The 25,970-nt window shown below is 48.3% G+C and overlaps 1 protein-coding gene and 1 pseudogene across 6 annotated transcripts in view; one reads left to right on the forward strand and one right to left on the reverse strand.

The window, feature by feature from the left end:
* The window catches only part of LOC115643863 (zinc finger protein 436-like), a 45,250-nt gene extending 20,128 nt beyond the window's left edge, over positions 1-25,122 (reverse strand). For 3 of the 6 annotated variants that reach the window (XR_003998386.1, XM_030547862.1, XM_030547860.1), the window contains exons 1-4: positions 20,425-20,708; positions 17,402-17,481; positions 14,867-14,993; positions 3,980-4,093 (exon numbers count right to left, since the gene is read on the reverse strand). Coding sequence is in view for 5 of the 6 variants with exons in the window: in XM_030547862.1 (XP_030403722.1) it covers positions 3,980-4,093; positions 14,867-14,993; positions 17,402-17,481; positions 20,425-20,449 (346 nt within the window). In the remaining variant the exon portion in view is untranslated. Of the gene's footprint in view, positions 1-1,080; positions 3,623-3,979; positions 4,319-14,866; positions 14,994-17,401; positions 17,482-20,424; positions 20,709-24,941 lie in introns of those variants that run through there. The other 3 variants (XM_030547863.1, XM_030547861.1, XM_030547859.1) reach the window with 3 other exon arrangements.
* A 266-nt stretch (positions 25,123-25,388) lies between these two features.
* LOC115643861 overlaps positions 25,389-25,970 on the forward strand; it is a 100,768-nt pseudogene continuing 100,186 nt past the window's right edge.

Below are 25,970 nucleotides of genomic sequence, written 5' to 3' on the forward strand. Positions count from 1 at the left end.
GCTGTAATTTCAGAATGGGTCTGTAACCATAATCAGTCCCTGTAGAAGGATTTTCAAAATTCCCAAGCAATTTAAGGGGCGGAATTCACGGTTGGTCACCTGAGGGCAGTGCAGTAGAGTTCAAACCAAAGACCAGAGAGGCAAGAACAGGGATTGTGGGACACCTCCCAGAGGCCAGTTGCAGCGCTGTAATCGACCACGGTGTCTGCACTGGCACCGTGGTGCTGCAGCCCCAGGGCAGAAAACTGTACACATCTCGACGGGGTGGTTTTTTTACAGTGCTGCAACTGCGCAGTTTCTGTGCACTAAGTGGCTTGGCAGTGTGCACACCTCACACGTTACACCACAGAAAGCTGCTTTACTGTGCAGAAACTTGCCAATGTAGTCAAGGCTGTAGATGGCTTACATAAGAATGCAAACCTGGTCATACTGGGTCAGACCAATGGCCCATCTAGCCCAGTGTGCTGCCTGAGAGTGACCAGTGCCAGATGCATCAGAGGGAATGAACAAAACAGGCTTGTTGACTTGCAAGGTGAGGGTCTTTCACCCTTACCTTTAACTTTAGTGTTGTCAATTCCTACTTATCTTATCTACCTCACCTCTCCAAAGGCCTCTGGGCAAATCAGGTGTGAACCACTCCTTTGATACAGGCTTGTCCCAATCCAGCTGAATTGAGGCAGACTTTGGGCCAATGGCTGTTTCGAAAAGGCCCGCTTAACCCAGCAGGTTTCTGTGAACCGCATGCAGTGTGGATGTGTGAACCCCAAACATATTAAGCATGAAAGAAACACAAGGAGGAGGTTTCCAGAGCCAGGCCTGAGGGTTAAACAACTGTGTTCAAAAGGAAAAGGAGACTCAGCACCTATCAAAATAACTGGTTGCAGAAACAAAACAAAATATAAATAAAATGAAAAAAATGAAAAAACCAACCCAGAAAAGCTCCCATCACACATCCATCACCACTGTAGATTTTGACATCTCCTGCCTGGTGTGACATCTTTGCTTTGCAAACAAGAGACCTGGGGAACTCTGTGGCTGTTACCCTCTAACTGGATAAAAGGCTACACATTTTGTCTCGAGTAATTTTATTCTTCACAGATGATTTATTTTAAAATTTATCAAAATAGATTCCATTTGAAATAGTCATAAAATAATTACAGTCTATACTGGGTCTCTATTCTCTTACATGCTATTTCTCTCACATATTCGCCCACTCTAACTCCTTTGGAGTGAGTTTTTAATTTCAGGATTAGCCACCATTTCCGATAGAGTAGGAGGGGGCAGGGAGAGAACTAGAAGAAAACCTGAATCATATTGTAACAGTGAAAGTTATCACAGAATCAGCCTCTTACATTACACTAGTTAACTTCATGTTTAATTTCATTGTCGCTGCTAACAATTTAGTCAAAGATTACAAAATATAAACCGATAGGGCAGTTTTCTCTTAATTCCCATTTCCACCCAGTGAGCTTTGTGTGAAGTCACATTCTACATTCTAGGATCCTTCCATTTCTGTGAGTTCATTTATCCCTGAGTCTTCTCCCAGAAGTGTAGAGGAAGGGGTCTCACACTACATGGGAAGACTGTATCATGAGAAAAACTACCTGTGCTCTATTTTCACACTTTCTAATCTTTCAAAGTAGGAGGAGGCAGAGAAATGATACAAATGCACAAGACTCAACAGGAAAACCAAACCACAGAGTCAGGACTGAGCATTCATGTATCCTGCAGTCTGAACTTGGAATTTGATACATTCTCTCATTGGCTACCGTCATTTGCCCAGCAGGGAAGTGCTTCTTGTCGAACAAGGCAGCCAGATTGGGACCCAAAGGCATGGAATGGCTTTGAAGGAATCAGCTGTTTCTCTCTGTGCTTCATCTGACTTTGGATCCAAATGGTAAAAGACAGTTGTTCCCAATTTACTCATGGCATCTTTTAGAAGTGTAATTAATGCCACTTAGGGACCAATGTTCTAAAAATAGTTCACATGGGCCATAGATCACCATAGCTTTGTTATAGTTCAATATATTTTAAGTGAGGAAAATGTTAATAAAAATATCTCCTCTTCAGCACAACCTGAAGTAACATCAAAGCAACTAGGAATGAAACAATTTCTTCCCGAAGGGGAAACTTCATGACTAAGAACTGCTTTGAAATCGGGGAACAGTATAACCGTGATGCTCAGGGTTTGTTTAGATTAGGAAAAGTGATGGAGTTTAGGTCAGGTCAAGGAGAAAGCTAAGGCCAACCACTGCACCTGGGCTGCATCTGCTCTACAACTGTAATTGTCTTTTTACACCAAGATCACTAACTTGAGCAGCCAACACCATGTACAGTCATAGTGAACGTAAGGCACAGGTAGTTTTTGCCTCAGTGTAGCTTGCTGGGATCAAACCTCTCTCCCACCTGGAGCTGATGAACATTCCTGGCTGGAAGGACACACACTGCTTTGACTCAAAAGGAAAGGAGTTGATAGAAAAGATCACAGAGAAGAGTGAGCTGCAAAAGGCAGAAGCAGGAAACTTATCTGGGGGAGCTGAGAGACCACGGTGAAGATGGCGCAAAGATCACTATATTGGAAGTAGCAAATGTGATTTTTTTAAAAACAAATCTTTGGGCAGCTCTAATCAAGGCATTTCTTACAGTTCTCTCCCATTTGGATTTTCTGGTGTCTAACAGGGAATGACCTCTGATTGAAGCTTTTCCCACATGCAGAACATGTGTACGATCTCTCTCCACTGTGAATTTTAAAATTGTCTGACAAGGTCTGAGCGCTCAATGAAGGTTTTCCTGCACTCAGAGCACGTGTAGGGGCTCTCTCCTGTGTGGATTCTCTGATGTCTGCTCAGGCTAGAGCTCTGTATGAAGCTTTTCCCGCCCTCAGAGCACATGTATGGCGTCTCTCCTGCACGGATTCTACGATGTTAGATAAGGTTTGAACTCTGATTGAAGCTTTTCCCACATTCAGAGCATGTGTAGGGCGTTTCTCCTGTGTGGATTCTATGATGTGTGATAAGGGCTGATGTCCGACTGAAGCATTTCCCGCACTCAGAGCACGGGTAGGGTTTCTCTCCTGTGTGGATTCTACAATGTGTGATAAGCTGTGAGTGCCGATTAAAGCTTTTCCCACACTCAGAGCATGTGTAGGGCGTCTCTCCTGTGTGGATTCTCCGATGTGCGATAAGGGCATATCTCCAACTGAAGCATTTCCCACACTCCGTGCATCCATAAGCTTTCTCACCCGTGTGGATTGTCTGATGTGAGATAAGGTGTGAGCTCCAATGGAAGCATTTCCCACACTCAGAGCACATGTAGGGTCTCCCTCCTCTGTGGATTCTCTGATATGTGAAAAGGTCTGAGCTCCCATTGAAGCTTTTCCCACAGTCGAGTGTGATAAGGTCTGAGTGGCTACTGAAGTTTTCCTCCGGCCTCTGCTGAATCCCACAGGCTTTTACTTTTTCTGGGAGTGCACAACTCCTGGAAACATTCCCTTTGGGTCTTCCTGACAATGTCCCATGTGGTTCTACTTGCTCAGCAGCTTCCTGCTGGGGAGTCTCCTCATTGTCTCCCATCAGGTGTTAGGATGGTGAGTGAGAGACTGAATCCAGAAATACATCACTCCCTGCACCGAAAGGAAAGGAAATCTCAGAGACGGGAATGGACAATGGGATGAACAAACCAAAATATGTGTGGGAGAGATCAAACCTATCAGGAGCTCATTTTCCCCAAACCCTGCCCCAGAGGAGAGAGGGATGGTCCGCATCTCACCAGGACACCAGGGGAAAGTGAGATCGGGGAGGGATCTGCTGCCAGTTGTCAGTCAGGATAGGTGGGAAGCCATGAGTGACATCTGCCATAATGATTCCACATCTGCAGGGAACAATCCTGAACTTGGAGAGCTCACAAGGTCTTTATAGGGCACTCCAAATGTTTTCTATATTCATGGACAGTTTTTGACTTGGTTTAACCAATTCCTCACCTGTGCAGGTAGCTCTCGGGAGCACTTTTTTCTCTGAGCCATAGAGGTCTGGGACCCACGGCTCTTCCCCTCGTTCCAGTTGTGAGATCACATCAGGTTTGGAAACTGGTAACACTGCTCAAAGCAAAGAAAACAAGAGAGGTCAGTGAAATTTGTGGGATACTTGTCACAAAGAATATTCCATGATTTTAAGACTAGCTCATTTTTAAGCAGTAACATCTCAAGGCCAGCTTCCTTGGCTCAAAGTGCAGGAGAGTTATTATTATGAATCATATTCATTACCTTATTGCCTAAGGACCAACTAACAGTGGTTCCCCATTGTGCCAGGAGAAGTACAAAGACAGACAGCTGTAGCGGCACAGGAGCCAGCAAACAGAGCTGCTAAGAAGGCAGTTTCAGTGGGAGTTCTGTTGGAGGAGCAGGTTTTTGTAGTTTGTGGATTGTATTGTGGAGTTTGTGTGCAGGCTGCTAGGGGCTGTGTGCTGGGAGCGAGGCTGAGCCCTGAGCTGGGGGCAGAGTTTACCTCATTAGGGGTCCTATATAAGGAGCCAGGCACTCAGGCAGCGGCACAGACGCCAGTGAACAGAGCTGCTAACAGGGGAGTTTCAGTGGGAGTTTCCAGGGGGAGGTTACAGGGGAGACCAAGGCAGAGAAACCAGGAAGCCAGACAAGGGAAGAGGCAGGAGTCTGTCAGCAGCCCAGCGCTTGTTGGTGGCCTGCGGTGCGGTGTGAGGCGTGGATTGCCAGGCACAGAGTTGGAAGGGTATGATGGAGGCAGAGGCAGCAGGTACAGACACACTGAGGATGACCAGATGCGGTAGCTGTGGCATGTACATGGTCCTGGAGGGGGCAACTGAAAGGAGTTTCATCTGCATGAAGTGCCGCCTGATAGAGCTGCTGGAGGAAAAGATAAGAGGACTGGAGATGCAGGTGGAAACTCTGGCTGAGTTTAGAAGGGGGTTTGAGCAGATGATGGATCACAGACATGATGAGGCACAGGGGATAAGCTCAGACGAGCGGATAGAAGCAGGACCAAAGAACTCTGAGGAGGAGCAGCTGGGTGAGGAAAGTGGACGGTGGAAGCATGTGACTAGGAGAACCAGGCAGAGGAAAAGATGGGCCAGCGATGGAGAAATAGAACTCAGGAACAGGTTTGCAGAGTTGGAAAATGAAGATGGAGCACAGCAGGCTGCTGAAGGAGAGAGGGCAAGGAAAAAGAGATGAGCAGCTAGTCCTGCAGAAGGAGAGGAGGAGTCAATGGAGGCGACACCAAGTATGAGCCCTAGAAGGATTGTAAGGGCAAATACAAATCGAGAGGAATTGCGGCCAGCTGGTGTGGGGGATAGACCGGAGAATCACACTGTTGCCAGGAAAAGGCAAGTCTACGTGATTGGAGACTCTTTACTGAGAAGAATAGACAGGCCTGTAACTAGACCTGATCGGGAGAACAGAAGGGTGTGCTGTCTGCCAAGAGCTAAGATACAGGATGTGGACCTGAGGCTGAATAGGATCCTAGCGGGAGCGGGAAAGAATCCGTTGATTGTCCTTCATGTGGGAACGAATGATACGGCTAGTTACTCGCTGGACTGTATCAAGGAGAACTATGCCAGACTGGGGAAGATGCTCAAAGAAATCGAGGCTCAGGTGATCTTCAGTGGGATTCTGCCGGTTCCTAGAGCAGGGCGACAAAGGAGTGACAAGATTATGGCGATCAACAGATGGCTCAGGCATTGGTGTTATAAGGAGGGCTTTGGGATGTACGGTCATTGGGAAGCGTTTACGGACAGACAACTGTTCACTCAGGATGGAGTTCACCTAAGTAAGGAGGGAAATAGAATTCTAGGATGGAGGCTCACCCAACTGATTAAGAGAGCTTTAAACTAAGAATTTGGGGGAGATGGCTGGGAGATGTCCAGGTGATCTCCATGCCAGAATTTAACCTTGAGAGGGAAGAAAACAAAGTAAGAGGGGATACAGCCAGCCATGGACAGAAGAATTGACTTAAGGAGGAAGGGTAGTGTAGATACCAGTTTAATAGGTGCTGCTGGTAGTAGAATGTCTGTGCCTAACCGGGTAACGAATGTCAGTGAAGCCAAATGGCAAAAATTAAGATGTCTGTACACTAATGTGAGGAGCCTAGGTAACAAAATGGAGGAACTAGAGCTACTGATGCAGGAAGTGAAACCGGATATTATAGGGATAACAGAAACATGGTGGAAGAGTAGTCATGACTGGAGTACCGGTATTGAAGGCTCTGTGCTATTTAGGAAAGACAGAAGTAAAGGCAAAGGTGGTAGAGTAGCATTGTATATCAATGATGAGGTTAACTGTAAAGAAATAAGAAGTGATGGAATGGATAAGACAGAGTCTGTCTGGGCAAAAATCACACTAGGAAAGAAAGCTACTAGAGCCTCCCCTGAGATAGTGCTTGGGGTGTGCTATAGACCGCCAGGATCTGATTTGGATATGGATAGAGACCTCTTGAATGTCTTTAATGAAGTAAACACAAAGGGGAAATGTGTGATTATGGGAGACTTCAACTTCCCGGATATAGACTGGAGGATGAGAACTTGCAAAAATAATAGGGGTCAGATTTTTCTGGATGCGATAGCGGATGGATTTCTTCATCAAGTAGTTGAAGTACCTACGAGAGGGGATGCCATTTTAGATTTGGTTTTGGTGAGCAGTGAGGACCTCGTAGAAGAAATGGTGGTAGGGGATAACCTTGGTTCGAGTGATCATGAGCTGATTCAGTTCAAACTAGATGGAAGGATAAACAAATGTAGATCTGGGATTAGGGTTTTCGACTTCTCGAGAGCTAACTTTAAAGAGTTAAGGAAATTAGTTAGAGAAGTAGATTGGACGGAGGAACTTGTGGATTTAAATGCGGAGGAGGCCTGGAATTACTTTAAATCGCAGCTGTGGAAATTGTCAGAAGCCTGCATCCCAAGAAAGGGGAAAAAAAAACATGGGCAGGAGTTGTAGGCCAAGCTGGATGAGCAAGCAACTCAGAGAGGGGATTAGAAAAAAGCAGAAAGATTACAGGGAGTGGAAGAAAGGCAGGATTAGCAAGGGAAGCTACCTTGGTGAGGTCAGAACATGTAGGGATAAAGTGAGGAAGGCTAAAAGCCGCATTGAACTGGACCTTGCAAAGGGAATCAAAACCAATAGTAAAAGGTTCTACAGCCACATAAATAAGAAGAAAACTAAGAAAGAAGAAGTAGGGCCGCTATACACTGAGGATGGAATGGAGGTTAAGGACAACCTAGGCATGGCCCAATATCTAAATAAGTACTTTGCCTCAGTTTTTAATAAGACTAGTGAGGAGTTTAGCGATGATGGAGGAATGATAAACGGAAATGTGGATATGGAGGTGGATATTACCGCAACTGAGGTAGAGGCCAAACTTGAACAGCTTAATGGGACAAAATCGGAGGGCCCGGACAATCTCCATCCGAGGATATTAAAGGAACTGGTGCGTGAAATTGCGAGCCCGTTAGCGAGAATTTTTAAGCAATCGATAAACTCAGGGGTTGTGCCGTACGACTGGAGGATTGCTAACGTAGTTCCTATTTTTAAGAAAGGGAGTAAAAGTGATCCGGGTAATTATAGGCCCGTTAGCTTGAGGTCTGTAGTATGTAAGGTCTTGGAAAAAATTTTAAGGGAGAAAGTAGTTAAGGACATAGAGGTCAATGGTAATTGGGACGAATTGCAACATGGATTTGTAAAGGTAGATTGTGCCAAACCAATCTGATCTCCTTCTTTGAGAAGGTGACGGATTACTTAGATAAAGGAAATGCGGTAGATCTAATTTACCTCGATTTCAGTAAGGCGTTTGACACGGTTCCACATGGGGAACTGTTAGTTAAATTGGAAAAGATGGGGATGAATATGAAAGTTGTAAGGTGGATAAGGAACTGGTTAAAGGGGAGACTCCAGGGGGTCGTATTGAAGGGTGAACTGTCAGGCTGGAAGGAGGTCACTAGTGGAGTCCCTCAAGGATCGGTTTTGGGACCGATCTTATTTAACCTTTTTATTACTGACCTTGGCACAAAGAGCGGAAATGTGCTAATAAAGTCTGCAGATGACACGAAGCTGGGAGGTATTGCTAACACGGAGAAGGACAGGGATACTATTCAGGAAGATCTGGACCACCTTGTAAACTGGAGTAATAGTAATAGGATGAAATACAATAGTGAAAAGTGCAAGGTCATGCACTTAGGGATTAATAATAAGAATTTTAGATATACGTTGCGGACGCATCAGTTGGAAGAGACAGAGGAGGAGAAGGACCTTGGGGTATTGGTTGATAGCAGGATGACTATGAGCCGCCAATGTGATACAGCTGTTAAAAAAGCAAATGCAATTTTAGGATGCATCAGGCGAGGTATTTCCAGCAAGGATAAGGAGGTGTTAGTACCATTATATAAGGCGCTGGTGAGACCCCATCTGGAATATTGTGTGCAGTTCTGGTGTCCCATGTTCAAGAAGGATGAATTCAAACTGGAACAGGTCCAGAGACGGGCTACTAGGATGATCCGAGGAATGGAAAACCTGCCTTATGAAAGGAGACTCAAAGAGCTTGGCTTGTTTAGCCTGGCCAAAAGAAGGCTGCGGGGAGATATGCTTGCTCTATATAAATATATCAGGGAGGTTAACGTTAGGGAGGGAGAGGAATTATTTAAGTTTAGTACTAATGTAGGCACGAGGACGAATGGATACAAACTGGATATAAGGAAGTTTAGACTTGAAATTAGACGAAGGTTTCTAACCATTAGGGGAGTGAAGTTCTGGAACAGCCTTCCGAGGGAAGTAGTGGGGGAAAAAGACTTTTCTGGCTTTAAGACTAAGCTTGATATGTATATGGAGGGGATGTTATGATAGGATAGTTTAATTTGGGCAATTGATCTTGGATTATCACCAGATAAGTCTGCTCAATGGTCTGCGGGGAGATGTTGGATGGGATGGGAACTGAGTTACTGCAGAGAATTCCTTCTTGGGTGCTGGCTGGTGAGTCTTGCCCACATGCTCAGGGTTTAGCTGATTGCCATATTTGGGGTCGGGAAGGAATTTTCCTCCAGGGCGGATTGGCAGGGGCCCTGGAGGTTTTTCGCCTTCCCCTGCAGCATGGGGCACAGGTCGCTTGCTGGTGGATTCTCTGCAGCTTTAGGTCTTCAAACCAATTTTGAGGATTTCAATAACTCAGTCCTGGGTTAGGAGTTGTTATAAAAGTGGATGGGTAGGGTTCTGTGGCCTGCCTTGTGCAGGAGGTCAGACTAGATGATCATATTGGTCCCTTCTGACCTATGAGTCTATGAGAATAGTAGATGGCCCATGCCCTGAACAATTTACAATCTAAATAGAGAAGACAGACACTTATCAATGGTTTATGGCCACCACTTTTCTATCGTTAATCTGTCTGGTTCTCTAATTGTTTCTGCCCGCTGTATAATTAATTTTGCTAGGTGTAAGTTAATTAGGGTAGTGGGATATAATTGGCTAGAGAATTATGTCACAATTTTAGGATTGGTTAGTTAAATTTCAGTAAAATGATTGGTTAAGGTGTAGCTGAGAATATGACCATATAAACTGGGGTCAAACAAGAGGGGGAAGGGACATTCGAATCAGGTTTATTAATGCGGGGAACAGGAACAGGGACACAGGCAAGGCTCTGCAGCATCAGAGCTGTGAAGAGGACACAGGGTAAATGCTCTGCAGCCTCAGAGCTGGGAATAAAACACTGGGGAACAGACTCTCTGGGTGTATAGAGATAAGCCCGACTGGCGTGAAGGGCTTTGGAATATGCTTGCTTGGAAATAACCCCAATAAACATTGCACTATCTGCCCTTTGGACTTCTGGTCTTTTGCTGCTTATGGTCTGCGTGACAAGAACCAGGGAAGTGGGAGAGCGAAGAGAAAGCCCTGTAACAAAACTGACATGACCTGATAACCAAAAGGGAAGCTTTAGAGGAAGGTTTTAATACACTTTGTATTCACTTTGATCAGGGATTCCCATGAGGACTGATGAGAGGATGATGGTAAATACACATTTAGACCCTTTCCTTGTTTTATATCTTTTCCCCAAGAGGCTTAATCTCTGGCACACTGTCATGGATCCATAGCATCTGTGCAATGCCCTGGCTTTTAAACAGTCCTTGAGCGTTGCCCCTTGAGTGCGCTAGAGCCCCAAGGGCTCCCACTCTTCCACAAGGACAGGCCATGCAGCTTCAACACCTGAGACTGAGCCTCTGGCTTCAACACTCCTATTTCAACCTGTGAGCTCTGCCAGCAGGCCCAGCTGAACGACACTCCTGTTCAGAGACTGTTCCTCATTTATGCTTCAATGAACCTCAGCAAGTTTTTGCTGTGATACTGGGCAGACTGTTAAAATATAGCAGGGTTTAGTAGTTAACTGAAACACGGCATTAGAAAGTCTTTAGATTAGGACAGAGAACCAAAAAACACAATATGGTCCATACTGGCCAATGTTCTTGAGCCATGCTACTGTAAAAAACAGTTTGGTTTCCTTTCACTGTGCCTGTCCATTTGTCTTTGGTAGAGCTCCCTGCATCTGCGAACACAGTTCTTCCTGCTCCCAAAAACATGAGTCCATGTATGCTTCACTCAGCCAAGCAGAGATCCTCCCATGGACAGGTGACAATTATTCCCTTGTCTCTGTCAGATATTCCATTGATGTAGGTTGGTCCCAGCCTGTCCTTAATGATTCATTCATATCACCCCATGACAGATACACAACAAAACACCTCATGTCTCCTACTCTTTATAATCACAGAGGGAAACTGAGGTGTGTATTGGCATCAGACAGGTATCACCAAAATTCCCACCTCTATCACACACACACACTGCTCACAGCCCTTGGAGAGAAAGCAAAGCACAAGAACTGGACGTTAGTCCAGTGAACACAGTGAAGGACAAGCTGCAATCCTCACACCTTGGTCAAAAAGGAAAGGCATGTGGGTCCCTACCCATAGAGAGGGGCTGGCTAGAGGCCTGATACCTGACAGGGTGTGGAGAAGGCTGGAGAATTAAACACTAAAATTCAGGAGCAACAGCCACTAATTTTTCCAGAAAAGGAGACTGTAAGAAACAAGAACTGGGCCACTCAACCTCAGGAGGGACAGGCTCAAAGATCCAAGGAGCCTGGAGGGAAGACAGTTTGTGGCTGCTGCACATGGGAAGCTGGAGGAGAGGGGTGCAAGACTCTCTCCAAACTCTCACTCCTGTTGATCCCGACCTGATTTTATGATCTATGACAGTGGTCCCCAACCTTTTTGTGGCCAGCAGCACATTCAGGTTTTCAGAAGAGTGTGGCGGGCGCCAACAATTTTTCAATGCTTATTTTGTATTTGTACATTAAATAATATGAAAAACATCATATTTAATATTACATAATATATGAATCCAGAGAGACGCCGAGAAGAAGCCGCGAGGACAGAGAACACTGGGGCCCGCAGCCCCGGAGAACTCTGTCCCTACCAGGCAGGGGACCCTAGCTTCTCTCTCCTGCTGGGCACTAGCTGGGCCTCACACCTGCCAGGGCAGGGCCAGCTCTAGGTTTTTTGCTGCCCCAAGCAAAAAATTTTTTTGGCTGCCCCCCAACCCAGCCTCTCAGCTATCACCACCTCCCGGCATGTTGGGAGCTTCTTGTGTTCCCTCCTCGTCTCTCACAACCTCATCCCTCCCTGCTGCTTCTTAGCTCTAACCCTGCACACATCCTCCCCATGTCCTGGCACCCCAGAATTATCTCCTCCCCCCCTTCTCCTCCCCTTGCACAGCTCTGTTCTCCTTTCACTTGTGGGGTTGTAAATGGCAACATTATGCGCTCTTCTATCAAAAGAGGAGCTCATTTGACTGTCACACAAACCATGCATCAGTCACACACCTATTTACTCCATTTAGAATTCTACAAGGCGCATATTTTCCTCTTAAAATGAGGAAAAGCATAAAGCTACAGCTATTAATGTAGTTACTTATGTAGCCAATCAGGATACATTAAATGCAATTTTAAAATGACTGATGACACCAAAAAGGCACATGTCCAAAAATTATACTAGTGGGTGGCAGATAAGGCAAAAAGGAGGGGGCAAGGAAACTTGTTAAAACTTGTATGATGAATGAAGGTACAAAGTTATTACTACTCAGGTCCTTTAGAGACCCCACAGCCAGGGCCGGCTTTAGGCCGATTTGCCCGATTCCCCCGAATTGGGCCCCGCACTGATCGGGTAGCGTCTCTCCCAGAAGCAGCAGCTGTTGCTGCTAGGCAATGAGAGATGCTGGCCAGCAGAGGGCTGAGGCAGAGGCAGACGGGGCTGTTGCAGGTCAGGAGGGGGAAGGGGGGAGATGGGGGAGAAGGCACATGTGCTTTGCAGCCTTCCTTCCACTCCCCTCCCCCCAACACTTACCTGGAGGAGACGCCGAGGGAGCTTCTGGTCTGGTGGGAGGCAGGAATCTCTGCAGTGGACCTCACTCACCTGAGCAGCTGCTGGGGCTCCCAGCGGTGAGTGTTTGACCCTGTGATTCCCCGCAGGTTTGTAATATTGGGTTGGTTTTGTGGTTTTCGGTGGTGTTGCTGTTTGAGGGTGAGTTTGTGCTTGTCTGTGTCTGTTTCAAAACTGAAGTCGGGATCATGTAATATAACCCAGGAAAAAAGCCCCCAGCCGGTACTTAGTGCTGTGAACTCCAGGTGAGAGAGAGGGAGGTTTGGAGGAGGCAATCAAATACATCAAGAGGGGAGAATGCAAAAGGTCTGCAACACGGCAGGCTGAGACTTTTATCTTCCCCCCACCCCCCCACAGGGAGGAAACTGAGGCACGGAGTGATCTGATTCCTCTCTCCAAATTATTTTGCAAAGGAGGGGGATGGGGCTCCTATCCAAACCAGTTCCCTTCCCATCAACTCTGCTTTTCCTGCTGCGAGACCGCTGTAGGGGCTGAATATGTCAATTAAACTATGGCTCCTTCGTTTGCCCAGCTACAACAAAAAAGACCGGCTTTAGGGGAGGGAATAGTCCCTCCCCTAAGCTGTGTGGATATTAAGGTTTTTTTGAGGGGGGGCATGATAATATTCCAGATCAATCAAATGACCAGCTTGGCTTTCTAGCCATCCAGCAACTCTAGTGCAGGGAAGGAAGGTCCTCTTGGTGCAGAGTGGTTGCAAAACGGGTGAATTTAATGGGGGTCCAGTTGAAATCCCGCCTGATGCAGCCATACAGAATCGCTGGCAGCGCTGGGAGAGGCCAGGAGTGGAAGCAGGTGGCCTGGGGGTGGGGGGATATTTGTCCTCAGTCCTTGGATGGACTAGGCTGGGTGGTGGGTTCAGTCTAGTCTTCCAGCCAGTTGCTCTCACTGGGGTTTGTGGTTTTCATCTGGCTCCACCGAAAAGATCAAACAAGCCCAATAGAAAAGGGGGGTGAGAGAGGCGGGAAAGGGTTTGTAAGGGGTTAAAGTGACCCATCAACAAAAGAGTAAAACCAGAGTTTGATCGGTTTCCCCCCAGCCACCACTCCTGCAAACACTGGGCAAGGGGCAGCCCCATCCCCACCAAGGCTATGGTGAGGGGCAGCACAGGAGGAAGGAAGCCACATGTGATGGCAGTCTCCTCCCCTCCTCCCCCCAGCACCCACCACCCCCTCTCCAGCCCCCAAACTCTGTCCCAGAGCCTGCATCCACCCCTCTTCACTCCCTCCCAGAGCCTGCACCCCTCCACCCTTCTTGCACCCCACCCCATGCCCCAGCCCGGAGACTGAACCCAGCACCCAAACTCCATCCCAAACTCCATCCCACTTAGCCTGGGCAAAGCTCTCCTTGGTCTGGCTCCCAGACCCTCTCCAAGGGTTGCAGCTGTCTGGGGGTGCTGCCTTCCATATCCTCCTAATTCACACCTCATTCATTCAACAGGGCAACTGATTACAAAGTGGGGGGAAGATCTTATTCTACTCCTAGCAAAAAGACATTTTTCTTTTACCTTAATCACATTACAGTTGAGGCCTGCTGCAACATATTACCAAGGTTCAATACAAAGTCATATAAAAGTTATACAAAAATGCATAATGCAGAGATTTATCTACAACTGCATTGACTGACTGCTGTGTGCAGTAATACAGTAACCCCTGGGTCTTTGAATGAGGCTTTATAATTGGGTGGAGGGGGGTGAGGGGGCGAGTGGCGAGTTGGGGCGAGCGGGTGGGCAAAGAGGCGAGCAGTGAGCCAGCAAGTGTTCTAGGGGCGGGCATCGGGGTCTCTGGCAGGGGAGGGAGAAGGTGAAAGGAGGCAAGTGGTGGGTGGGGGACTAACTAAGAGGGACGCAGCAAGCCAACGGGGGGCTACAGAGTGAAGAGGGGTGTGATGGTGGGGCCGAGTGGGGAGAGGGCAAGTCCTATTTTACTGCTGTGATCTGGTCACCCTATGTGTGCTGTTTCTCCCCTTCCCCTCATAACCTTGTTTCGATGAGGCAGAACTGGGGAAGGAGGGTTTGTTTCCACGGGGTTGGGCAGCGCTGGGGGGGAGGAGGGGGCAATTTTATATTAATAATGAAATATTTTATAAATTTTAATAAAATAAACATTAGTGAAGAAAATCAGTTGTACCACTATTAAAACAAATTATTTTCCTAATATCAAAGCTAATCAGCTAATTAGCAAATCAGCTAATTAATATATGATGCAATGTATGTAATATATAATTTTGTTGTTATTTATATAGTCATGGAAAGTAAATAATACATGGAAGAAAGAAAAGGGGTTTAAGTGCTTTTTTGTTTTAGTCATCCCTGCCGGTGCCCCATCGAAACTGTTTGAATTGGGCCCCACACTTCCCAAAGCCGGCCCTGCCCACAGCTTTCATTAATCCAGGGGACAGGACTCCTTACCAAGCCAGGTCACATTCTCATAGTTCTCCTGCATGACATCCCTGTAGAGGGCTCTCTGAGTGGGATCCAGCAGTGTCCATTCCCCCGTGGTGAAATGCACAGTCACCTCCTCGAAGGTCACCAACTCCTGAAAGAGCAAGAGTCCAACACTCAGTACCGGCTGCCCCACCCACAACCCTGCTATTCACAGAACAGCGGCACCGGTAAATGGAAGCTCCGGGAAGCACATGTTAACAGAGTCACACCCCACCTTGCTTAGAGCAGCCAGGAGGCATCAGAGGGTAGAAAGAGAGAACCTTTGTGTCTCCCAGCTGACAGATGGAGGCAGGGTCTTCACATTTATCACGCATCTACTAGCCACGGCTAGATATAGGAGATGGGGCTGTCTTTGGACCCTGATAGTGGCTCCCTGGTAGGAATCCCAACACTCTCCAAATAAAATATATGGAAGAAAGGGGAAGTCAATAGTAAAGAATATAAGTGAGAAGGTCAGAACTGCAGAAATGACCAATCAATGACAATAAGAAGGAAGTTTTAAAAAGTATATTAAGTACAAAATTAATCCTAACAATGGTAGTGGTAAATTACTAGACGGAAATGGCAGAATTATCAAAAATAATGCAGAAGAGGTAAAAGTGTTCAATAAATATTTCTCTCCTGGATTTGGAGAAAAACAGATGCTGTACTCATATCATAAGATGTTGACAATGTCACTCTTTCCATTCCAACAGTAGCTCACAAGGACCTTAAATAGTAATATTAAAGTTAGACATGTTTAAATCAGCAGGTCCAGATAACTTGTATCCAAGAGCCTTAAAAGACCTGGTGGAGGAGCGTGGTGAACCGTTAATGTTGATTTTATTTATAACTTTATTTAGACTGGAATAAAGCTAATGCTGTGCTAATATTTAAAAAGTGTAAAAGAGATGATCCAGCTAATTACAAGAGTGTCAGTCTGACATCGATACCAAGACTTCTGTGAGGCATATGACTTGGTTCAGCACAATATTTTGACTAAAAAACTAGAAAGATACAAAATAAACACAGCATACATTAAATAGATTAAAAACTATCATTGTAAATGGGGAACCATAGTCCAGTGGATTTATTTCTTGCTGGTTCAATTAAGGATTGGATCTTGGGCCCTGTGCTATTTAACATTCTTATCAATGACCTAGAAGAAAATATAAAATAATCACTGATAAAGTTTTCAGTTGCCACAAAGATTGGGGGTTGGTGTAACTAATGAAGTGTCAGTAGGTTCAGGTTTCAGCACTGGGAGTCTGGGAAGTTTTCCCAGCCCTGGTTGGAGGGTTATTTCCTGTTCCACAAAGAGGGGAAGTTCCATTCTCAACTCCTGTGCCTTCACATTAGAGCCTGACACTACCCCCCACATTCAGCATAGTGGTATGATTATAAAATGATTGGGACATAATTATGACACATTTTGTGCAAGATGTGCCATGTTCAGTGTCATTGGAAAAGTTATGATTTGCTGAACATGATTGTCCTATTTATGTGCATGTATCATGTTCTTATCTGAAGTTATAGATATTGACTATGTGTCTGTCTTTCAAATGTGTTTACTCTGGGTAACACTCACAACGAGCCTTTCACGTACAACAAAGAAGCCAGACAGTGTTGGTGGCTCATCAACAAAGACAATGGACCGTGGAAGAGTTTAGCCTTCCTGTGAATGTTTCAGTCAGCCTAGGAGTCATGGCTACTATGACTCAACAGGCCATGCTAGGGCATGTGACCAGACCACATGACACTAAAATCCATTTTGATACCTGTATTTTTCCACAAACTGGACTTGGAACTGAGTTTGGAACAAAGGGGTCCCGCCATACGGAAAAGCTACATAAGGTGGGGTGTGACATCATCTCTTGGCCTCATTCCCCACACAAGAGAACTCCTGGAAACACCTGAGGAACAAAGACTGAAGTGGGAGAAGTGCTGGTCTCAGGGTAAAGGGATTTCCAGCTTCTGTATGGAAACTTGGGGGGACTGCTTGTATCATCAGTCAGGCTGAGAAATTGCTAATTCAAATTCTATCCAATAGTATGTTAGGCTTAGTCTGAGTTTTTGGATATTTGCTAAGTAATCTGCTTTGATCTGTTTGCTATCACTTATTGCTGCGAAACTGGCTGTTGTGTCTATCTGTGGCTTATGTAAAGCACTCAGGTAGCTTAGTTGGATGTATGGCGCCACCTGCTGTCGTGTTGGGTGATAACAGGGCATGGAGAGGCTGGCTGAATCTCCAGCAAAGCAGTGAGAGAAGGGCCAGCCCAGCTTGAGGGTTAGAGGGCACAGCAGTTCCCAGAAGCCCCCCAGACTGCACCCCAGGGTGGCAACTCATCAAACCCTAGAGTACACAAGTCTCAGCAGGTTTGTCACATCCTTTCCCCTCCCATTCCACACCCTAGATAGTTCCTGCCTCCCACCACCTCTAGCAGCTCCCACCCTCCCATACATTTACTTCTCTTCTCCCTCCAAGCAGAACCCACCACCAGCTCCCTGATAATCCCTTACCTGAGCCAGCTCCACTGCAGCCATTTCCTTCCTTCTGGAAGGAGGGGATGATTTGGTGCAAAACATGGACAATCTGTACCCTGCCAGGGCGAGAAGGGCAATGTGAGAGAATTCAGACAGGGTTTCTGTCCTTTCCACGTGTCGATTCCTCCCAGCATTTTTCCCTGCTAATGGACATTCTAGATTCTGCCACACTGTGAAGCACAGAGTGACCTTATTCCAGTACAGGACTAGCCCCCTGCCACCAGGGTGTAACCCTCTGAGACATGATTAAACCCTCCCAATAGCAGAGTCTCTCTGTTACACTTATAAAGTTTGTGGACGATACCAAGCTGGGATGGGTTGCAAGTGCTTTGGAGGATAGAATTAAAATTCAAAATCATCTGGACAAACTGGAGAACTGGTCTGAAGTATACAGGATGAAATTCAATAAGGACAAATCCAAAGTACTCCACTTAGGAAGGAACAATCAGTTGTACACATACAAGACAGGAAATGATTGCCTAGCAAGAAGCACTGCAGAAATGGATCTGGGAGTCACAGTGGATCACAAGCTAAATATGAGTCAACAGTGTTACACTGTTGCAAAAAACCCAAGTATAATTCTGAGATGTATTAGCAAGAGTATTATAAGCAAGACATGAGAAGTAATTCTTCCACTCTACTCTGCACTGATTAGGCCTCAACTGGAGTAGTGTGTCCAGTTCTGGGCCCCACATTTCAGGAAAGATGTGGAAAAATTGGAGAACGTCCAAAGAGCAACAAAAATGATTAAAGGTCTAGAGAACATGACCTATGAGGGAAGATGGAAAAAATTGTGTTTGTTTAGTCTGGAGAAGATATGATCAGCTTTCAAGTACATAAAAGTTCATTTCAAGGAGGAAAGAGAAACATTGTTCTTCTTAACCTCTGAGGATACGATAAGAAGCAATGGGCTTAAATTGAAGCAAGGAAGGTTTAGGTTGGACGTTAGGAAAAACTCCCTAACAGCCAGAGTATTTAAGCACTGGAATAAATTGCCTAGGGAGGTTGTGGAATCTCCATCATTGGGGATTTTTAAGAGCAGGCTGGACAAACAGCTCTCAGGGATGGTCTAGATCAGGGGTGGCCAACATGTGGCTATTTAGAATTTAATATGCGGCTCCTTGAATATGTACCAACTCCGGGGTTGGAGCTACAGGCACCAACTTTCCAATGTGCTGGGTATGCTCACTACTCAGCTATAGGCCCTGCCCCCACTGCACCCCTTCCCACCCCCTTTCCTGAGCCTGCAGTGCCCTCGCTCCATTGCTCCGCCCCTCCACGAGTGTCTTGCATAGCATGAACAGCTGATCGGGAGGTGCGAGGAGGGAGAGGAAGGTGCTAATTACTGTGGTTTCCCATGGGTGGGAGCCCCTGGGAGCAGGGGGTGCGAGCTGATGGGGGGCTGCTGAGCTATTACTGTGATTCTTTGGCTATGTACATTGGTAAATTCTGGCTCCTTCTCAGGCTCAGGTTGGCCACTCCTGGTCTAGATAATACTTTGTCCTGCCTTGAATGCAGGGACTGGACTAGCTCCCTCTCAAGGTCTCTTCCAGTTCTGTGATTCTATGAACCAAATGCCAGAAATGAGCAGAATCCAAGGAGTCACTTTGGGGGATTCTCCCTATCACTGTCACCAAGGCAGCTGTCTCAGGTTAATTAAGTTATTTGATGCTCCAGCCTTTATACAGTCTCTCCTGGGAGTGCCCCTTTCATCAGCTGGGCCTCGTTTTAGCTTTTGGGAAGAATGACTCTAGGGGCTCTGAGACTGGGCCTTCTTGCCTCAGCACATCTTATTTCTTTCTGTGGTTCCCCAGTGAGTCCAAATGAGTAGATTCTCCTCATACAGACTGTGAGCATAAGGATGTGTTTAGAATTTATTGAATGCTTGTGAGTTGCTGCCTGGGTTAACATCTGACTAGTTGTGAGCCTCTGTAAATCACCAGACAGGAGGGAGACTTTACCTATGCGAAGTGCTGACTGGCAACAGAATGCATTACACCCTGCCTAGCAGGAAAGGTTCATCAACACCAGATAGACTATTATGGGATGTTAAAGACGACACAAGATTGTTGTTGTGCTATTAACCTCCCATTAGCTGAGTTTCCAGCTCAGAGCACATGGTAGGAAGGGGATGAAAAACCCCATACAGAAGGAACTGATTATCTGTATGCTGCCTGGACTCTGGGAGCAAAGTTTCAAGGCATAAGTAAGAGATCCCCAGCTGCTTAGCCAAAGTTAGTCCTAAAGAATAGGTACAGCTTGCTTATTATAGAAGCTTCTATTACCTTTGAAATTTAAGACTGCAACTCGTCTGCATCTATAGGATTACCTGCTTTAACTTTGTAAACAACTCTCATTTCCTTTTAAATAAATCTTAATACAGGTTATGACAGGACTGGCTACAAATGTTGTCTTTGTTGGAAGGTGTAAGATTCAATTGACCTAAGGAAGTGACTGGTCCTTTGGGACTGGCAGTAACTTGAACATTGCTGTGATTCGTGCTATAAGGCAGTGGTTCTCAACCAGGGGTCTGGGGCCCCCAGGGGGCTCGTGAGCAGCTTTCAGGGGGCTTCCAAGCAAGGCCGGCATTAGACTCATGGAGGCCCAGGGCAGAAAGCTGAAGTCCCAGCGCAAGGGGCTGAAGTCCAGGGCCCTGAGTCCCATCACCAGGGCTGAAGCCAAAGCCTAAGCAATGTAGCTTTGTGGGGCCCCTGTGGCATGGGGCCGCAGGCAGTTGCCCTGCTTGCTACCCCTAATGCCGGCCCTGGATTTTATATGCAGAAAACAAGTATTGCGGCCCACATGGGCAGTGGAGTTTTTATAGCATGCGTGGGGGAGGAGGGGGGGCTCAGAAAGATATATGGGATCACCCAAGAGGACTGTCTGTGATTCCATGTTAATGCTGTTACAGTGCCTGAAGCATTTACACTGGATTCTTGGTTGGTGAAATCTCCATACAGACCTCACAACCAATTTAGGGTTTGCGCCCTGCTTCTTACCAGTCTGCCTGAGGCTGGTGCTCATGCTCTCGAGTCACTGAAGACAGTGTTACAGAGAGAGGGGTTGTGACTTCCCCAAGGTCACTAAACAGGTCCGTGACAGAGCCAGGAACAGACCCTGTTAACTTCAGAGCCCCGACACCCGCAGCTTGGAAAGGTCCCCAGAGCACACTGTGTTAGGCTGCAGGAAGAGGTGTGCAGGGACTGCAGATGAGCTGCCCTGGCAAGACAACGTGTGCATCCATGCACAAGCCACCTCGCTGGGGGTGTGTCCCCTGGGTCAGGAGAAGTCAGTGTCCAGTCCTGTGGGGCTGTGCTCCTGGCTCATACCTCTAGCACTCACTGCTGCCCCTCCCTTACCAGCTGCACTGTTCAGCCAGCCCCAGGCCTCTGTGAGGTCACTTCCCCCCACCCCCGCCATCTCAAACCTTCAAACTGGGACATGGTGCACCGGTATCAATCAGAGTGCACTATTGCAAATTCTGTCTACACTAAGGGTTTGCACCAGTGCTTAAAACAGCAGTGTGGTAGAGACTTTCAGAAACAGCAGTACGGTGGCACTAGAACCTATTTCTAGCTCTGTCACAGACAGCCTGGGTGACCTTGGACACGTCAATGTTTCTCCTCCCAACTTTAGTCTCTTTACCCAGCTGCCCACTCACTGGGGTCTCCTCTCTCTCCAGAGCTGCTTACCACTAAAATCTGTGTGAGTGTCACCACAGCTAAGGTAATTCAGCTCTGGAATAGTCTTACAAGGGGAGCTGTGGAGTCTCTTTCCCTGGAAGTTTTTAAGAACAAGTAGGACAAAGCTCTGTCTGAGATAATCTACATATACTTGGTCTTGCCTCAGCAGAGAAAACTGGACTTGATGACATCTTGAGATCCTGTCCAGCTCTACATTTCTGTGATGCTACGCAATATATACGTATAAAACACAACATACAGAATAAAACCCACCACAACATAATATCAGGCAATTCAGGGGAAAAAAAACCCACACTCCACAGCAAAAAATGACAATACAAAAGGGAAAAAAAGCAAAACAATGCAAACTAACACACTCTAGGACAAAAGTACACAATGGAAAAGAGCTCAGCTCAAACTAACACAGCACAGGCACCAAACAAGCTGAGGCAAAACAATGCACCATAAAACTACACAACACAGCATGGTTCCAAATGGCACCAAGCAAAACAGCTCAGCGTAGAACATGACACAGCACAAAAGAGAATTATTTCAATGTAGGCCTGGAATGGATCTTGAGAGGTCATCTACTCCAGCCTCCTGTGCTGAGGCAGGACCAAGTATCCGTGGACATTCCCAGATTGGCGTACCTCTAACCTAGTCTTAAAAAACCTCCAATGAAGGAAATTCCACAACCTCCCTTGGAAGCCAATGCTTCCTGAGGCCTCATCTGGAGTAGTGTGTCCAACTTTGGGCCTCACACTACAAGGAGGATGTGGAAAAATTGGAAAGAGTCCAGCGGAGGGCAACAAAAATGATTAGGGGGCTGGAGCACATGACTTATGAGGAGAGGCTGAGGGAACTGGGATTGTTTAGTCTGCAGAAGAGAAGAATGAGGGGGGATTTGATAGCTGCTTTCAACTACCTGAAAGGGGGTTCCAAAGAGGATGGATCTAGACTGTTCTCAGTGGTACCTGATGACAGAATAAGGAGTAATGATCTCAAGTTGCAGTGGGAGAAGTTTAGGTTGGATATTTGGAAAAACTTTTTCACTAGGAGGCTGGTGAAACACTGGAATGGGTTACCTACGGAGGTGGTGGACTCTCCTTCCTTAGAGGTTTTTAAGGTCAGGCTTGACAAAGCCCTGGCTGGGATGATTTAGTTGGGAACTGGTCCTGCTTTGAGCAGGGGGTTGGACTAGATGCCCTCCTGAGGTCCCTTCCAACCTTGAGATTCTATGATTCTAAGGCAAACACAGACCAAAACAATGCTGTACACACACACACTGGGCTTGGGGTTAAGGGGAGAGGCAAGAATTCAAACAATCTGGGTTCGGTTCTCAGTTTTGCCCCAAATTCTCCATGCAAACTTCAGCAAATTACTTCAGCTCTCTGAGCTTCAGTTTCCCTATCTCTAAAATGGAGAGTCGGCTCCCACCATTGGCCTATTTAGCCTTTGAGCTTTTTGTGGCAAGGCCTCTCTGTCACTGTGGGCATGTCTACACTGCAGTCAGACACCAGCAGCTGGCCCGTGCCCGCTGACTTGGGCTCACACAGCTCAGGCTGCAGAGCTGTTTAATTGTGATGTCGATGTTCTGGCTGGGGCTGCAGCCCAAGGTCTGGCACCCTCCCACCTCACGGGGTCCTACAGCCTGGCTCCAGCCCGAGCCGACATCTACACTGCAATTAAACAGCCCCTTTGCCTGAGCCCTGTGAGCCTGAGTCACCTGGCATGGGCCAGCTAGGGGTTTTTAATGGCAAGGTAGGGATACCTTTGGTGTCTGTTCAGCACCTGTCATAATGGAGACCCTGATCTTGGTCAGTGTCTGTGCAGAGCCCTGCACAACAGGGGGCCTGATCTTAGTCAGGAGCTCTGCAACTCCAGGCATTACAGGATCCCTGATTTTGTCTGGGGTCTCTGCAGCATCTGGCAAAATGTGGGGGCAGGATCTGTCAGGGTCTGTGCAGTGCCCAGTACAGTGGTGGGGTGTGATCTGGGTCAGGATTAGTGCAGTGCCAGGCCCAACGGGGACACAGATCTCAGCTGAGGTTTCTCAAGTATCCTGAACAATGGAGGATGCAATCTGGGCTGCAGTTGTGTGCTGCCCGGCATAAAGGGGGGCAGTGATCTCAGTCCAGGTCTCAGTTTTACCCAGCACAATGGGAGACCTGATGTCTGTGGGGTCTCTGCAGTGCCTAGCACAACATGGGAGCAGATCTCAGTTGGCGTCTCCACAGCACCTGTCACAACAGTGGGGTCTGACCTCTGTTGGGGTCTCTGCAGCACCTGGCAGAACAGGGCCCAGATCTCAGCTGGGGTCTCTGCAGGTCCAGGAACAACAAGATCCCTGATTTTGTTTGCTGTCTCTGCAGCACCTGGCAAGTGGGAGCCTGATTTCACTTGGTGCTGATGCAGGACCTGGCACAACAGGGGCCCAGAGCTCAGTCAGGGTAACTGTAGCACCCGGCACACTAAGGTCCCTGGGCTCTGTAGGGGTCTGTGCAGTTCCTGGCACAACCAGTGCTCCAAACTCGGTCAGGGTTTTTGCAGTGCCCGGCCCACTGGGGGACCTGATCTCAGGCAAGACCTGTACCACGCTCAGTATAAGAGCCCTGATCTCAGTCACACACCTGGAGAGAAAAGCAGGAAGATTTTCAAGAATTCGATATCAGTATTTCAGAATTGAGGAGAAAATGGGGCACAAACTAAATATTTGCTAATGTAAGAGAGAAGCATCAACCTCTAGGAAGATTTTATGTCACCATTCAACAGTTCAAGAGAAAGGAGGGGAATGTGAGGGGATTATACAGTGATATTCAATCAACAACAGAATGGGACGGATTCTTCTTGTCACATATTCACATGGCCAGCAGAGCCCTGGGTGATGTCTTTTCACAGGAGAAAGGAGAGGGGCTGGAGTCAAAAGGTCACTGGATGTGGGGAGGGGCTGACAGTGGGGTCTGGGAATGTGACTAGCAAACGGGAGGGGGGGAGGTTGCTGCGTTGGGCAGGGTGGAGGAGGTGAAGTAGCTGGACTGAGAAACTTGGGGCTGGGCCAACTCCATGGGGGACACTTGCTCCTCCCTCCCCTTCCTGGGCCTTCCCACGCCCTGTTGCCAGCAGAGAGTGGCCCCCCCAGCCCAGCCCAGAGGTGTCCCTGTCTCAGGGCTCCCCCTGCCTCTGCCCAGTTCAGAAATCACTCAGGGGAACCATTTCCCACATAAACAAGGACAAATCACTCCAGGTAAAAATGGGGGGAAACACCCCAAACCTGAGATTTGAATTTGCCATTGGCAGAGAGAAAATGGGGCACAATCAGGGGAGGGGAACAGGGAACTTCTCAGGGATTTGAAAGGGGGGGGTCACCCTCGATGTGGCTCATTGCTCTCTAGGGAGAAAGGGGGCAGGACTGGAGAGGATGGGGGGTCCCCACAGGAGGGGGCAGCAGTAAAGCCGAGGGGATCTCAGCTCCCCCCTTCTCTCCTCGCTTCTTGGGGGTCACCTGCTCTTCTCCTCCTGGCCATGTCCGGGCTGCACAGACATTTTCCATCGCTCCCTTCTCAGGTCTCCCCCAACAGCCCAGTCTCACCCCCGCCCGGCACCACACAGGGACCCCAGTGATGCCGGGCCCCTCTCCCTGGGACCCCTCCGCGGGGCCCCAGGGCAGAGCCTGGCCGGGCCCAGCGGGTGCTGGGCTCCTGCAGGGACAGCAGCTCCGACCTCCCACCGGGCGCTGCCCCCCAGGGAGCAGATCCCGGCGCTGCAACATGCCGGGTCCCCCCCACAGACACTGGGGCAGAGTCACCGCCCAGCCCCGGGGCTCGCTCCGGTACCTGGAGGCTGCAGCTCCGCAGCGGCGCCGGCAGAGCCCGGGGCGGCCCTAGGGTGGCTCCAGCGGGAACAAGGGCCGGGCCGGGCACGGGGGGGGGGTTAATAAAGGTCTCCCCGGCACAGACCCTCCGGCTCCACCCGGGCTCCCAGCTCACAATAGATCAGCAGCAGCAGCAGCGCAGCGCTCACCCATCAGCTGGTCACACTCTGCCCAGTCCCCGATCTGCGCCTGCCCAGAGAGGGGAAAGGCCACCTGAACTACATCTCCCAGCCTGCCCCGGGGCGCGTCCACCCTCTCCAGCCCGAGGAAGGGAGGGGTTCAGCAGCTGAAATTGCGCATGCTCCTTGCGAGCCCTAGTGGGGGCGGGAGAACAAAGCTGTTACTGCTACCACCTGTGAGCCGGGCAAGGGCCGAGCAGCTGCTGCTCCCCAGGGCTGTGCCGGGGGGCTTTCTCCAGCTGGGTCCCGCCCCCTGGGCAGCCCCGGGCTCTGGCCGCCCCCGCCCCGGCCCGGAGCCCCCGAAAAGTGAGAGACCCGGGGGGGCGCTGGGGCCGGTGTAGGGTGATAAGTTGCTCTCAGTGGCGATGTGCTGCATCTGCTGACGGCGCTGCCCTTATGAGCCGTGAGACTCTGCAGGCTGCTTTTGGCAGGGGTTAGACGGGGCAAAGGGGGTGAATTGGAGCAGGGGTCGGAGCAGGGGGTGAAAATTTACGGGCCTGGGGGGGGTCAGGCAGCTGGAGGCGGCATTAGGAGAGGGGCTAAAGGGCAAAATCAGGGCTGGGGGGGGGAGGCGGAGTTAAGCCCAGGAGGGAGGTGCTGTCAGAGGGCAGAACCCGGCACAAGCAGGGACAGAGCGGGTAACAGTTACCCCAGTGGCACTGACAGACCCGTGTCTGCAAAAATGGTGGGGGGCAAAAGGGCTTTTATATTTCCCCTCCCAGGGACAGCACCTCTCAGCGTGGGCTTCCCAGGGCTGGGTTCTTAAAGGCACAGGCATCCCAATGCCTAGTCAGTCCAGCTCCTCTCTGTCT

Source organism: Gopherus evgoodei, unplaced genomic scaffold (assembly GCF_007399415.2).
Source record: "Gopherus evgoodei ecotype Sinaloan lineage unplaced genomic scaffold, rGopEvg1_v1.p scaffold_74_arrow_ctg1, whole genome shotgun sequence".
NCBI classification, from domain to species: Eukaryota; Metazoa; Chordata; order Testudines; family Testudinidae; genus Gopherus; species Gopherus evgoodei.